This window comes from Prionailurus viverrinus, chromosome D1 (assembly GCF_022837055.1).
Source record: "Prionailurus viverrinus isolate Anna chromosome D1, UM_Priviv_1.0, whole genome shotgun sequence".
Lineage (NCBI taxonomy): Eukaryota > Metazoa > Chordata > Mammalia > Carnivora > Felidae > Prionailurus > Prionailurus viverrinus.
This window is the reverse complement of record NC_062570.1, coordinates 59982343-59996228: the sequence shown is the minus strand read 5'-3', so window position 1 is coordinate 59996228 and position 13886 is coordinate 59982343. Positions and strand designations below refer to the sequence as shown.

Genomic DNA, 13886 nt, shown 5'->3' with positions numbered 1-13886 from the left:
GAGCTCCAAAATGCTGAATCTTTTCTTCCTCTGTGATAAAACCATGCTATTCCCCTACTTTATTTCCCCAACAAGCTCCATACACCATCACCCTGACTTAACTGTCTTTCTGAAGTGATCACAAAACATTAATACTGCAAAAGGCCGAAATACTATTTGGTTTAATTCCTTCATTGTGAATATGGGGGAATTGAGGCTCGAAGAAATAAGGATTCCTGATTTCAATTACTATACAGTATTTGACTTCTCCTCTGGTAACAAGACACTGACAATGGTCTTTTCTCCCACAGGAAGTCCCATTTGTAAGCCACCCTTCTATAGCAGCAGTGGATTCAGGGAGGAAGGATGGTGCCAGGGAGAGCAAGGAGCCAAAGGTAGGTCATGGGGACTCACCTGTGCTGGCTGGATGACTGGGACCTGGTTCTGCCTGGATGTTTTTTGTGCTTGCCATACTCACGGGGGGCACCCTGCGGGCAGCTGAAAGTACCATGCAGGCTGAACGTCCCAAAGCCCCTGGCTGTAGCTGCTTTAGGATATTCCTAAGCTCTGAAATTTCCTTGGTGCTCCTGCAGGGAAACAGAGAGCACTCGGTTTCACTCAGAAAAGAGACTCCATTCCTCTTACCTAAGTCAGTGACCTCTAACCAAGAAAGCCAGTTTGATATACAGATAGGGTTAGGTCCCGAGGTTGTGATTAAGTGGGGGGAAACCAGGCAGGGCTTGTGTGCCTGTGAGTGACTTGGTAGCCTTTCTCTTTTCGGGAGAAAGAACTGAGAAGTGGACAAGGACCTCCGTTCTGGTAGCTACATACGTTTGGGGATCTGGGAAGAACGTCCTCCGAATGGAAGGATTAGCCAGCCAGGGGCTTGGACCAGACTCCTGAACATCAGAACCCTGAGAAGAAAATGGAACAATATGAACTACAGACATTCACCACCAGGGGACGCTGCCACCTGTACCAGGGCTATTCCCAAACCTGAGGACTTCAGCTTAATGACTAAGCATGTTTTCTATAACTTTACACAGTACCTTTGCTTGTGTGCACACTCTCTTCCAGCTCTAAGATACGAGATTCAGTAATGTTGTATAGTTAGTTCCTCAATGCTAAGGGTTTTGTCATGATCCTGAAAGTCCCCAGAATCAATTATATGCTGTTGGGAAAAACGGGGTCATGGGACTAATAATCATGTGCGAACTTTTGAAAGCATATACGCTGTAGTTTAAATCTGTACATATATAAAATTCACTCATGTAGGTACAAAACTCCAATCACTTATCTCTTTATACACCTACATGAAAGAAACAAATCATACCCATATATTTCTCCGTAGTTAAGAATAGTTCTATTCTGAACTCTTTGGGGACATTTTTATCATTTTTATCTTCTAAATATTAATAATATTATTTAATTTCCAGTATGACTTATTTTGTAAAAATTTTGTTCACCTACAACTAAAAACCTACCAATTTAAGCCACCATTTCTAGCCATTTATAGAAAGAGATGTGTATGTGTGTATGTATGTATGGATATCTCAAGTCTCTTTTCTACCATTAGCCTCTCCATGTAACTATCACAGGCATTTTATAAACCTCTCTACTTCTAACTCCAAAAATTTCTACGTGCGATAATCATGCAAGAGATCATTTCTACCTAGATTTTATTTATGTGGTATGTGCTACAGTTTCTATTTTGTCTATTCAATTTATCTGTCAATTCACCTGCACCTATTTCCTTTTTTATTTTTCCAAATTTCCTTTTTCCCTTGAATTTAAAAAAATGAAAAAACTTTGTCTTTAATTTACAGTTGATTCTTCTATTGGAGATTCTTTTATTTTTAAAATATGTATTTATTTTTGATAGAGACAGCATGAACAGGGGATGGGCAGAGAGAGGGGGAGACACAGAATCTGAAGCACGCTCCAGGATCTGAGCTGTCATCACAGAGCCTGACGCGGGGCTTGAACTCACAAACCGTGAGATCATGACCTGAGCAGATGTCAATCGTTTAACCAACTGAGCAACCCAGGCGCCCCTATCAGAAATTCTTTTATTTAAAAAAAAAATTTTTTTTTTAACATTTATTTATTTTTGAGACAGAGAGAGACACAGCATGAGCAGGGGAGGGTCAGAGAGAGAGGGAGACACAGAATCCGAAACAGGCTCCAGGCTCTGAGCTGTCAGCCCAGAGCCTGATGCGGGGCTGGAACTCACAGACCGCGAGATCATGACCTGAGCCGAAGTCGGACACCCAACCGACTGAGCCACCCAGGCGCCCCTCAGAGATTCTTTTAAAGGTAAACATCTTTCTTGTAAAGCATGATTTTGGCCTCATTCTGCAAACATGAGAAGTAGTATTTTTACTCACATTCACAGCTTGTTTACGTATGTATGTAATCACATTTACCGTTTAATATTTTTAAAAAATTTTTTATTTAATGTTTATTTATTTTGAGAGAGAGAGAGACAGAGACAGAGACAGAGCATGAGTAGGGGAGAGGCAAAGAGAGAGGAAGACAGAATCTGAAGCAGAATGCAGGTTCTGAGCTGTCAGCACAGAGCCCGATGTGGGGCTTGGACTCAAGAGCTGCAAGATTATGACCTGAGCCGAAGTCGGATGCTCAACCGACTGAGCCACCCAGGTGCCCCTACTGTTTAATACTTTTTAATTGCCATTACAATCTCATCTTGGATGCAGCATTAATTTAGAAATATTTTAATTTTCCTGGGCTTCTATTTTTTCTTTACCTTGTCTCATATACTTTAGAGCAAATACCACTAGAAAGGGTAACTAGATGAGTATGAAGAATTTATGGTTTATTTAATTCTAAGTGAGATTAATCATTAGGAACTGAGCTTCCAAGCACAGGTTACATGGAGTCAGTGGCTGGATTCAAATCCACTCTAAGACTTATTTAGCAGTGTGACCTGGAACATCTCACTAAAGTTCTTTGTGCTTCGGTTTCCTAACTGGAAAACCAGTGCCATAAAAGACCCTATGTCACGGGGTTAAAAGCCCGTATGTTTTGCTTTCACTATAATATACCATTAGAACAATACACCTTAAATTTTAGACATTTTAAATTATAAAATTGAGTGCCATCAATCTGTTTCCATGCATCAACCCTCTCTTGTAGACACATTTTAGAATTTCTTTCCCTGTGGTTTCACTGAGGTATGTGCAATATGTTTCACTCTGCTGTTGATGTTCAAGGTCCTTCTAACATTATGGCTCTGGAGTTGCTGACTCCCTCCTTGGTCTTAAAGGTGCAGAGTAATTTAGATGGCCAAAAGAAGCCCTTATTTAGCCTATAATTAGGGAGACCGTATGTCCTGGTTTGCCTGGGACAATATTGTTGTCTCCATGTAATTAATAGCACTCTTTTTCCTCTCCAAATGTCTCAGTTTGGATGGTAAACTTTATGGTGGTGATCCTATCTACAGCTTGCCCCTGAAAGGTAAGTTATTCTAAAAGCCTACTTTGTTCTAGGCACTGTTCCAGCTGCCAGGACTCAGTATGGAACAAGACAAACAGGTCCCTAATCTCACAAAGCTTCCATTTTATTGAGGCCAGGCCCACAGGGCTGTAGCTCCATTCGTGTCAGCCCCCTGGCACCACAATACTGGAACCTGGCAGAGCACATGGAGCGGCTTCCACTGGTCCTGCTGCATTTTTTAGCCCTTCCCATGAAGGAGGAGTAAATCTCAGACCAGGCTTTACTTGGTCTCCGTTCTCTGGGTCTCTCCCGAGGCTGTACTACAGAAGCATCTCCTCTTCCTCCTCCATTTTGTCTTCTGATGCTCGGTCTGTTTTTCTCAGTAACCTCAACAAGAGTGACACTTGTAATGTTCACTCCTGGAACTGAACTTCTTTTGGTTATGTCAGATGTTTGGAACTTCATTTTTTTTACAGTTATTTATTTATTTTGAGAGAAAGAGAGAAGAGAGAGAGAGAGAGGGAGACAGAGAATCCCAAGCAGGCTCTAAGCCATCAGCACAGAGCCCAACGTGGGGCTCAATCCCACAAACCATGAGATCACGACCTGAGCCGAAACCAGGAGTTAGACACCTAAACGACTGAGCCACTAGGTGCCCCGGATGTTTGGAGCTTCTAGAGGTGTATTACATGCATAGGAAGCACTGTGGTATAATGACAGATGACCTGATTTCTAGTCCGTCTTCTGCTCTGGTTCACCATGTGAATCTGAATATGCAAGTGTCCCTAGCTGACACACAAAATGAGGTGGCTGGGGCTTGATAATCTCTAAGTATTTTTGACCTCTAGAATTGTACAACTCTTGCTTTGTGTGATTCCATCTTTGTATTTGTTTGTGAGTGAATTATGGTAGAGGGTACTGGAAAGAAAAATGAAGACACAGTGACAAGAAAGCAGGAGGATTCAGAATAGGCTGAGGAATAAAAAATAACTAGAAAACTGGCTGAGAAGAGGGGAGGCAAACTGACCAGATACCTATCCATCTTCTCTTAGCAGCATGTGTGTGTTGTACAGGGAGAGAAAGCAGGAAAACAAATGAAATTGCAGGACACATATCTAACATTATAACTGGCTTTCCTGGCAGGTGGACAGGCATCCTGTTGCCTGTCAGGCAACAACAATGACAGAGAGATAGTAAGTGAGCCCTGGGACTTTCAGGTGCTAGAAGGAAAAGTCTGATGAAAGCTGTAGCCCACGGGAACCTAAACGTAAAGTGGATTAAGTCTGAATCCAAAAAGAAATTTCATTCTTGCTAAAGAACCAATGGCCCTACAGCTTTGTGTACACTGCACTGAAGGTTCACTGCCTTGAATCTCCCAAGGGCAAAAGGGATGGAGAGGCATTCACTCTTAGCTGTAAGGAAAGGTAGCAAGCCCATTTCTGTTTTTACTTGAATGTGTGTGTGTGGTGGGGGGGAAGGTGGGTTTCTGTGTTTATCCCTCAATCAAGCCCCAGTCTTCTAACCTGAAACTGAGAAAAGTAGGAAAATATGAAGTCCTTGTTCCACCATTGTACATACCTGGCTTAGCCTAGTGCTCCCAGGAGCAGAGAGATCCCCCACAGGGTCATCTGAGGAGTCCAGGGAGGAACACACCCGGAGGAAGGCCAGACCAAAAGACTGCTGACGTGTGAAGGGTTGGGAGCAGGTCAGGCGAAGTCGATCCCAGGGCTCACCTGAGGCCGCAGCCAGGAAATCTTCTGAAGGCAAAAAGAAAGAAAATGAGAGGCAGAGGAAATGTGTGAATGGGAGGGACAAAGAAAGAGAAGGTCAATACAGAGGAGACGAAAGACAGGGACTATACAGATTAAACTCCAACAAAAGGAATGGAGGCCATCAGTAACTGTCCCCTTAGGCTTTGGTGCTCAGGGTTTGGCAGTGCTAAGCAGGCCAGTTAAGGTGCACTCAGACCTGGTGCCTTGCCTTCCCACCATTGCTCCTCTGTCATGGTTCCACACTGTTCCCAGCACATCCTCATTCTATACCTCTCTAGGAACCTTGCCAATGTGTCAATTTACTTATGAAAGTTTTTTTTTAAACTTTATTTTATTTTTTAATGTTTATTTATTTTTGAAGGAGAGAGAGAGACAGAGCATGACCCGGGGAGGGGCAGAGGGAAAGACACAGAATCTGAAGCAGGCTCTAGGCTCTGAGCTGTCAGCACAGAGCCTGATGTGAGGCTCGAACCCACAAGCTATGAGATCATGACCTGAGTCAAAGTTGGACGCTTAACTGACTGAGCCACCCAGGCGCCCCGGTTTATTTATTTATTTTGACAGAGAGAGAGAGAGAGAGAGAGAGAGAGAGAGCGAGCGCACAAGTGAGGGAGGGACTGAGAAAGAGGGAGAGAGACAGAATCCCAAGCAGGCTTCACACTGTCAGTGCAGAATCCAATGCAGAACCTGAACTCACAAACTGTAAGATCATGACTTGAGCTGAGATTGAGTCAGACACTTAACTGACTGAGCCACCCAAGTGCCCCCAATGTCTCATTTTAAACAGGAGGTACCTGTAGTGTTGGGGTCTGAGGTGACCACTCGCCCAATGGATCAGATGAGCTACATCTGCTCTTCCTGGACCATGAGACCTCCACCTCCCTCACAACACTCCATGGTCTCCATAGTCACTGTGTGACATGGCAATACTGCAAACCCTTCTCACCTTTACTTCCCAGCACTCTGTGGTAGCACCTCATCCCCTGTACCTCGTATGCCCCTCCCATATCATGGTTCCTTCACAACATTACAAACACCTCAGCTCCAACACAGACAAATCCTTATTAGACTGTAAGTCCCCAAAGTCCAGGAATCAGATCTTATGTCTGTTCTGCAGTGCCTAGTGAACACAGAAATTTGCATGGATTGGAACTCAGGAAGCACTATATACTATCTCACCGTATCCATCCTGTAGCCTTCCATCACTTATATAAACATTTATTCTACACTAACACTATACAGTTGTCCCTCCTCATCTGTGGGGGATATGTTCAAAGCCCCCAGTGGATGCCCGAAACCACAGATAGCACCGAACCTCGTATATACTATGTTTTTTCCTATACGTGCACACCTATGATAAAGCTTAATTTATGCGTTAGGCACAGGAAGAGATTAATAACAATAATAAAACAGAGCAATTATAACAACAGGCTATAATAAAAGTTACGTGAATGTGGTCTCTCTCTCTCTTGCTCTCTCTCAAAATATCTTACTGTACCCTGCTCACCTTTCTTCTTGGGGTGACGTGAGATGATAAAATGCCTACGTGATGAGATGAAGTGAGGTGAATGACATAGGCATTGTGACACAGGGAGGCTACTACTATTGACCTTCTAATAATATGTTAGAAGGAATATCATCTGCTTTTGGCTGTGGTGGACTGTAGGTAACTGAAACCATGGAAAGTGAAACCGTGGATAAAGGGCGACTACCGTACTCACACCAATGTACATTTATACAAATAAAAACACTACTCACAAATACGGGCTCTACATCAGGCTCCACCGAATCATGTGTAAATATAAATCATAGTGCATAAATGTTCTCGGTTCCCATATACTGTCATCACAGAGAACTCACACAAACATACCAGTAGTTGTTCACTCACCACCTACCCCATACCCCCACAGATACGACCAAGCCCCTTCACAGGCCCCTCCCACCATTCCACCTAACAGCTCCATGGCCCTCTCTAGTGGGTTGTCTAGCTTAGCATGACTGCATCTCTTATAGTCTCTCTCGCTGTCCATTTCCCATTTCTGTTTTTGCCTTCCTTACCATCTTTAAACATGCGGACCCCTGAGCGGTTTTTCCCCTGCTTTGAATCAGCCAGGGACATAAGCATGGTTGCAGGGAGCAAGGTGACAAAAGGTCTGTCCAGGGACCAGGAAGAACGGCCCACATCAATTTGCAGGAAAGCACAGCCACAGTTACCTGAGGACAAAAGGTTGAGAGAAGGATTTAAGGGTGATGGGAAGACAGATGCTCTCCTGATTGCACACAAGGTATCGGGTGGGAAAAGGACATTCTTCCATTCTAGAGCTGGTTGGAAGCCCAGAAAGGTCAAGGAACACAGTGAACTGGCAACTGAAGTGGATAAGACCTCAGTCCACAAAATGACAGTATGAAGGTTCACAGTGCTCCTCCCAGCTAGAAACCTTCCCTGACTCAATAGACTTGCTGCTTCCCTGTCCTCTGGCTCTGGCAGGCAGTGCTAATCTCTGTCTCTATTAGACCCCTGCTAGGGAGCCCTACAGAGCTGAGGCCAATGGTCTTTGTTAGTTCTCTACTCCAGAGAATGCTAAGGCCAACCTTCTCAACCCACAAATTCCTATGGAGACTTCCCAGATTAGTCTGCAGAGCCCATCCCCCAGCATCCTCTTGACAATGATATTTATAGGTGCTTACAGGTTCTATTTGTTGGCATTTGTAATTATGTCAGCATCCTAAGGCTTCACCCAGACTATTCAGATCAAAGCAGGGCACGTACGTTAAATAATTCAGGGAATACCATTCCCACTACTTTTTTTTTTCAAATTTTATTTTTAAGTAATCTCTCCACCCAATGTGGGGCTCGAACCTACAACCCGAAGATCAAGAGTCACATGCTCTACCCACTAAAACCAGCCAGGTGCCCCTCCCATTGCATTCTATCTGAACGGAAACCTCAGAGTTTGCCAACACCATACACCTGAGAAGGGCACCTGGGCCACATCTCACCTTCAGACCAGGAAGGGCTTATTCCATGAAAAGTGCTCAGCTAGACCAAGTTGAGACATTATGGAGCACTTGGAGGGGAATGTGACTCCTGCATCTCCCGCACAGATTCCTAGACCTCAGAGAACTCACGAACCTACGTCAATGTAGCCAATGGGCACTGCCCTCTCCAGCTGGAGTTCCACTTTCAGCTGCCCACTCTTGTCCTGAGGGCAGCTGAGCCAAGGTCCCTTCTGACAGTCTGGATTCAGCAAGTTCTCCACAGGATACTTGGGATCCTAAGTCAGAGAGAGAAGGAGTAATCAGGAACCTCACTGAACTGAAAGGTAAAAAGGATGCCCATGAATGAGGGATTCCTATATTCCCAAACCTTTCCAGGCATTTTACCATGATAGAAGAACCACTAGATGGGAGTCCATAAAAGTACAGCTATCATGTGCTAGGGATTTACAGACCATTTACCTCTCCTTCATTTACCAAACCACCTCATTTAATCCTCCTAACACTTTACTATTTAGTTTAGTTGCTATTATTGCTTCTTACTTAACAGATCAATACATTGAAGCTTAGGTTCAGAAACTTACCCAAGGCCACAAAGCCAAATAACCAACCAAAATCAGAACATCTAGCTTTCTGAATCCAGGCTTTTAACTGCCACACTATGCTATTTCACTTCATTTACAAGGTACTTTCACAGACATTTTTTTATCTTCAAAGTAGCCCTATGAGAAAAGAAAGGCAAGGATTTTTATTCTGAGTTTACAACTAATGGGTAGGAATAAAGTGATTTGTTCCAAGGCAACAATAGCAATACCGAGAGAGAAAAATTTTTAAAAACTATTTTTGAGACAGAGAGAGAGAGAAAGAGCACAAGCAGGGGAGGGGCAGAGGAGGAGACAGAGGATCTGGAGTGGGCTCTGTGTTGACAGCAGCAAGCCCAGTGTGGGACTCGAACTCATCAACTGTGAGATCATGACATGAGCCAAAGTCAGATGCACAACCGACTAAGCCACCCAGGCACCCACCAAGAGAGAAATTCTTGGTTCTAACCCACAGTTAGATATTTTTTGGTGGCAAGGCCCTGAGCAAACTACTTTCTCTCTCTGGATCTAAATTCTTTCATCCATAAGTAAAGGGGAGGGAGTCTATACTCATGGTTTTCAATCTTGTTTTTTGTTTTAGCAATAAAATCCTTCCTTTTAGCTGAAATCTTACACTAAAATGTGTGTGTGTGTGTGTGTGTGTGTGTGTGTGTGTGTGTATTTTCAGCAAAAAAAACCAGAGCTCTGGTTAAAACACAGGTTGGGGGGTCTAGAGACATACATGTACCACCTCACTTCAATTAGAAGTGGGTGCCCATAGAACAGTTTGAAAACCTCAGTGTTAGATGATAAGTAACATTCTCTAGCATTTTATAAGGCTCAATCTTTGAAGAAAACCATTTAGGCTGACTATGTAGGTAAGAAGGATATGGGCAATTTTTATTTTCTTTCACTTAGGAGTTGATATATTAGTTCCAAAAGGCTCTCTAAGAGTCTTTCTGAAATGAGTGGGGATGTTTTTGACTGTCATCATGACCAGGGAGCATTACTGTCATTAGGGTCTGAAGGCCATGGATGCTAAATACCTCATCAGGTAAATGATACTGCTATAAATGCAGATTTATCCCACCCAAAATGCCAATGGCATCCTTTGAGAAAGACTAGGGCAACAGAAGGTGAAGAAGAGTGGGGAGAAAAGGTATGGAAAAAAATGACAGCAAAGGAAAGGGTGGGAAGTTCTTAAGAATCACCACATGGTATAAATCCTGGGCTTAGGCCTCAGCATCTAGATCTAATCTGGATAATTGGAATTTCTCAAAAGTGAACTTTTAGGGAGGAGGTTGAGATCACTTTTGATGGTGGGGGTGATGTCCTCACAGGTCAGGAATGACCTTGAATGTCCCGGTGTGCTCTCAATGACAGAGTAACTAAACTGCCCTTCTAGGAACCCTGGTACAGACTTTGGGCCTATGGGTTTGCCAGTTTCCTTCAAACTAAGGGTGGAATCCTGAAGTTGTTTCCTCTCTACCTTCAATTCCCAGGAACACTTCTTTTATGCACCCTGCGTTGCTCTGGGAACAACCTGAGGGCAAGAGCTGTGTGTCCTCCTTTGACTTTGGATTCCCAAAGAAGGGACAATGTCTCTTCTATTAAACTGGGAGTTTCCTGAAAGTGCAGCCAAGTCTCCTACTTTTGTCACTTCTTTCAGTTGCCAAGAAAAAAACCACAACTGCTAATTAACATACCTGAGAGGAAAATGATACGATGTGGCTAATCTTTACAGGAGCCATTGTGGGCCCAGCAGCTATCCCAAGTACAAGGCAAAAATACTTTCTCCTAAGATCTCTTCTGTCACCACTTTGGCACTGCCTTTTTTGGTCCTGTCAGCTTCCAGAAGAGAAAGAATCCTCATGCTACTCCTGAAGGAGAGAACAAAAGAAAAAAAAACTAGCCATGGCTGGTTCTCTGGAAATCTTTGCAGGAAGTCAGACTGTTTCTGATGCCCTTGATGGGCTTGTGGGGCAGTGGGCAGGGAACGGATCTGGACCAGGTGGTGAGATTCCAACAAACACGTGAAACAACTATAATGCAACCACAGGGCAACGGAGCAGCAAGTACAAAATAGGTTAGTACGGGAACGTTGGATGCTCCCCAGGGCATGAGTGGTGCCTTAAATCATTCACCTTTATACCGCTAGAGCCCACCACGTAGTAAAGACGCAACAAATGTTCAATTAAATATACAAGTCTCTTTGATTTGTTCTCCCCTCTCAAATCAATCTTCTTAAATTTGTTTCTCGTTGTTACTCCTCTATTAGGAATCATCAATGTTTTCCTGATGCACGCAAAACCCTTTTTACATGGTGGGTACTTAGTAAATATTAATTCAGCTTGGCCCCTCAAAGCACCTACTAGGTGCGAGACTCTTCAGCTCTCAGCTTCGGGAGACTAAACCGTGCAGGCACTTCCCCCTCTTGGAACGCGCTGTTCTGTACATTCCTTGACCGCTACCCATTCTCTGCAACTGCCCCCCCCCGCCCCCCCCCCCCCCCCATCAACAACCCTCAAAGCCCCTCACCCGGAACAACGGACCTGGAAGAGCCATCGCAGCCTCAGATCGCGGACCACAAAATCCTTTCTCCCGCCAATTTGGCCCTCTGACCTCCGACTTCTGATTCGTAGCACTACTCTCCGCCTCCGGAATTCCGGGAATTTGTCCTGGGGCCTCAAGAAGCCGCTGTTTTTGAAAAATGATTCCCACCGAGGCAAGAAGACATGTGATATGGCCAGTAAAATGCATTCGTGTGCATCTATGTATGTTTTATATCTATTTTAAAGGTATATTTTTAGTTATATTTTATGCAAATTTCCACTCACTATAAATCTGTCCACAGCGCGGAACCTAAACTTCCGGGTCAGAGTCAATGTATTCTGGGAAATGTAGTCCTTAGCCTCCAGGCTTCTCCCGTTGGAGCTTAGAGTGAGGGAGCGTCGCAAAAGTTGACGATGTAGGGACCCTTCTTTTTGGCGCTCCCAAGGGGAGAATTGGTGAAATATTTGCACTGAAAGAATCCAAGCCAAATTTCTCATTTTCCAAGAATCCTCCCCCAGGGAACCTTAGAAGCGCATGGAAACCGTCCCTCCTTGACCTTTAAGTGAGCAGCAGGTAGATAGTCTCTTAGTACCGCTCAAGACGCGGCCTGACTTGTTGCCCCGCCCCCTGCCGGAGCCTGCGCCGCCGATTGGCTAGGAGCACTTGAGCGGCGGAAGCAGCTGGCTCGCGCGGGGACCGGAGGGAGGGGGAGAGCTGTGAAGATGGCGGCAGTGGTAGAGGTGGAGGTTGGAGGAGGTGCTGCCGGGGAACGGGAGCTAGATGAGGTAAGAAATGTTGAGAGTCAAGGAGAGAAGAGGCTCAGCCTAAACCTGAAGGGAGGGGGAGGAGAGGTTATCGGGAGTGGGGTCCTAGGGGAGGCGGGACCCTGAGAAGGAAGGAGCCAACTGGGGGGGCGGGTGCGCGGAGAGGGAAATCAGAGGTAACCTGCACTCCGGCACTGAAAGGCGGTCATGGGGATAGAAGACTTGCAGTAACCTCAAGGGTGGAGATTGAGGACAGGGAGAGAAGCCAAAGAAGTGAGGGCGTTAGATTTGAGATTATTAACTGGGGGTCGTAGGGGTAGGACTGAAGGGCTGAGGGGTAGCTTGAGTTGGAGGGGCGTGGACTTCTGCGTGGGAAGGCCGGACTTTCGCTGTAGGAGAAGACCGGCTTGGTTTGAGGTGGGGGTTGGGGACGCACACCAGGGAAGAGTGCTAATCTAGTATTACAGTGTTGAGAGTTATTTTTATGTAAGAACTGTTTTATTTATCATTACACTCTAGGACTTGGTACATAATGTGTCATAAAGTTTTGTGCACCTAATGGAAGAATGAATGATTGTATACCGGAATTCATCGTTTCACTCACTTAACAAACATTACATATGTTTGTGCTGAGTCCTGGGTTAAGTGCTAGAGACATAGGGGCCCTTCCATAGAAGAGCCCACAGCCTAGTGGTGGGAGACACAGAAGGAAAACTAGTCGTAGCATCAGAGGTATAGTGGTGGCACTGAGAAGAGGGGGCCAGTTCAATTTGAGCTAGGGAAGGCTTCCCAGAGGAGCTGAGTCTAATGGGGTAAATGATTCTCTATTTCTGGCTCTTTCTAGACCTCTGAGCTCTTTGAGGGTGAGCTCCTTGAGGGTGTATGTCCCCTTTACCTGTCTAATGGACATTTAACAACTGATGTGTTGAATTACCGGTGGTCCTTGAATCACTAGGAGGAAAGAGACATTGAGTTTAAAGGGAATGAAGGGATAACGCTGAGAAGTAAATAGAAGGTAAGAAAGGAAAGGGAGATTATTGTGAGGCCAAAGGTACATTCATAGCAAGGGTTGCTTATAGCCTTGCATAGGACAGCATATGGACAACTCAGAGGGATAGGAGGAAGGGGGTTGATTGTCAGGGGTCCACCCACCACCAGTGGGATCTCTGAGGGATCAGAATCTAAGAGGCTCTGGCTGTGTATTGGAGGTGGGTGACTGGGGACAATTGGGGGTGAGGCTCAGAGAAAGGGAGTAGAAGTGTACTTGAGAAGCTAAGACTGTTGCTTGGTGGTAGGATGACTTGGTGGATTTGGTTTACTTGATTGGGGTTATTAATGTGGCAGGAAGAGACTGAGAAACTGACAGGTGGTTAGAGCAGGGGGAGATTTTTAAGGAAACATTTTAGACCCATACCTCTCAACCACTTGGTTGTTTGGATACCACTTGGTTGGTGATATGGGGTGGTTGTGGAAATGACCTCCAAGGCCCCATCCAGTTTTAAGTTTCTGTGATTACGGTTGACTGTGGTTCAGTGAGATATAGTTGAAAGTGCCCTGGAAAAAATAAATACAGTATTGAAGTTATTACGTATGGTTTGTTAGTCATGAGCCCTCCTTTGAGGGAGCCTGATTTCAATTACATATATCAGGGTTCATTGAGATAAAGAGCAAAAAAGAATTGGCAGAGGGGAAAAGAACTTAAAGTTTTGATGTAAGACAGTTTTTATTTTTGCTTCTTCGCTTTTCTTCCCTTATTGTTTTAAGAACTTGAGAGCTTCTAGTTG

At 44.6% G+C, this 13886-nt stretch overlaps 2 protein-coding genes across 8 annotated transcripts in view; one reads left to right on the top strand and one right to left on the bottom strand.

Moving 5' to 3' along the window:
* Positions 1-11707, bottom strand: part of XNDC1N (XRCC1 N-terminal domain containing 1, N-terminal like) — a 38375-nt gene extending 26668 nt beyond the window's left edge. For 2 of the 5 annotated variants that reach the window (XM_047879132.1, XM_047879131.1), the window contains exons 1-7: positions 11338-11604; positions 10492-10665; positions 8341-8482; positions 7266-7421; positions 5014-5192; positions 811-893; positions 394-566 (exon numbers count right to left, since the gene is read on the bottom strand). In XM_047879132.1, coding sequence (XP_047735088.1) covers positions 394-566; positions 811-893; positions 5014-5192; positions 7266-7421; positions 8341-8482; positions 10492-10536 — 778 coding nt within the window. In that variant the 5' untranslated portion in view covers positions 10537-10665; positions 11338-11604. The other 3 variants (XM_047879128.1, XM_047879129.1, XM_047879130.1) reach the window with 3 other exon arrangements.
* RNF121 (ring finger protein 121) overlaps positions 11495-13886 on the top strand; it is an 82089-nt gene continuing 79697 nt past the window's right edge. Inside the window, exon 1 of one of the 3 annotated variants that reach the window (XM_047879135.1) lies at positions 11495-11559. Coding sequence is in view for 2 of the 3 variants with exons in the window: in XM_047879133.1 (XP_047735089.1) it covers positions 12061-12123 (63 nt within the window). In the remaining variant the exon portion in view is untranslated. Of the gene's footprint in view, positions 11560-12034; positions 12124-13886 lie in introns of those variants that run through there. The other 2 variants (XM_047879133.1, XM_047879134.1) reach the window with 2 other exon arrangements.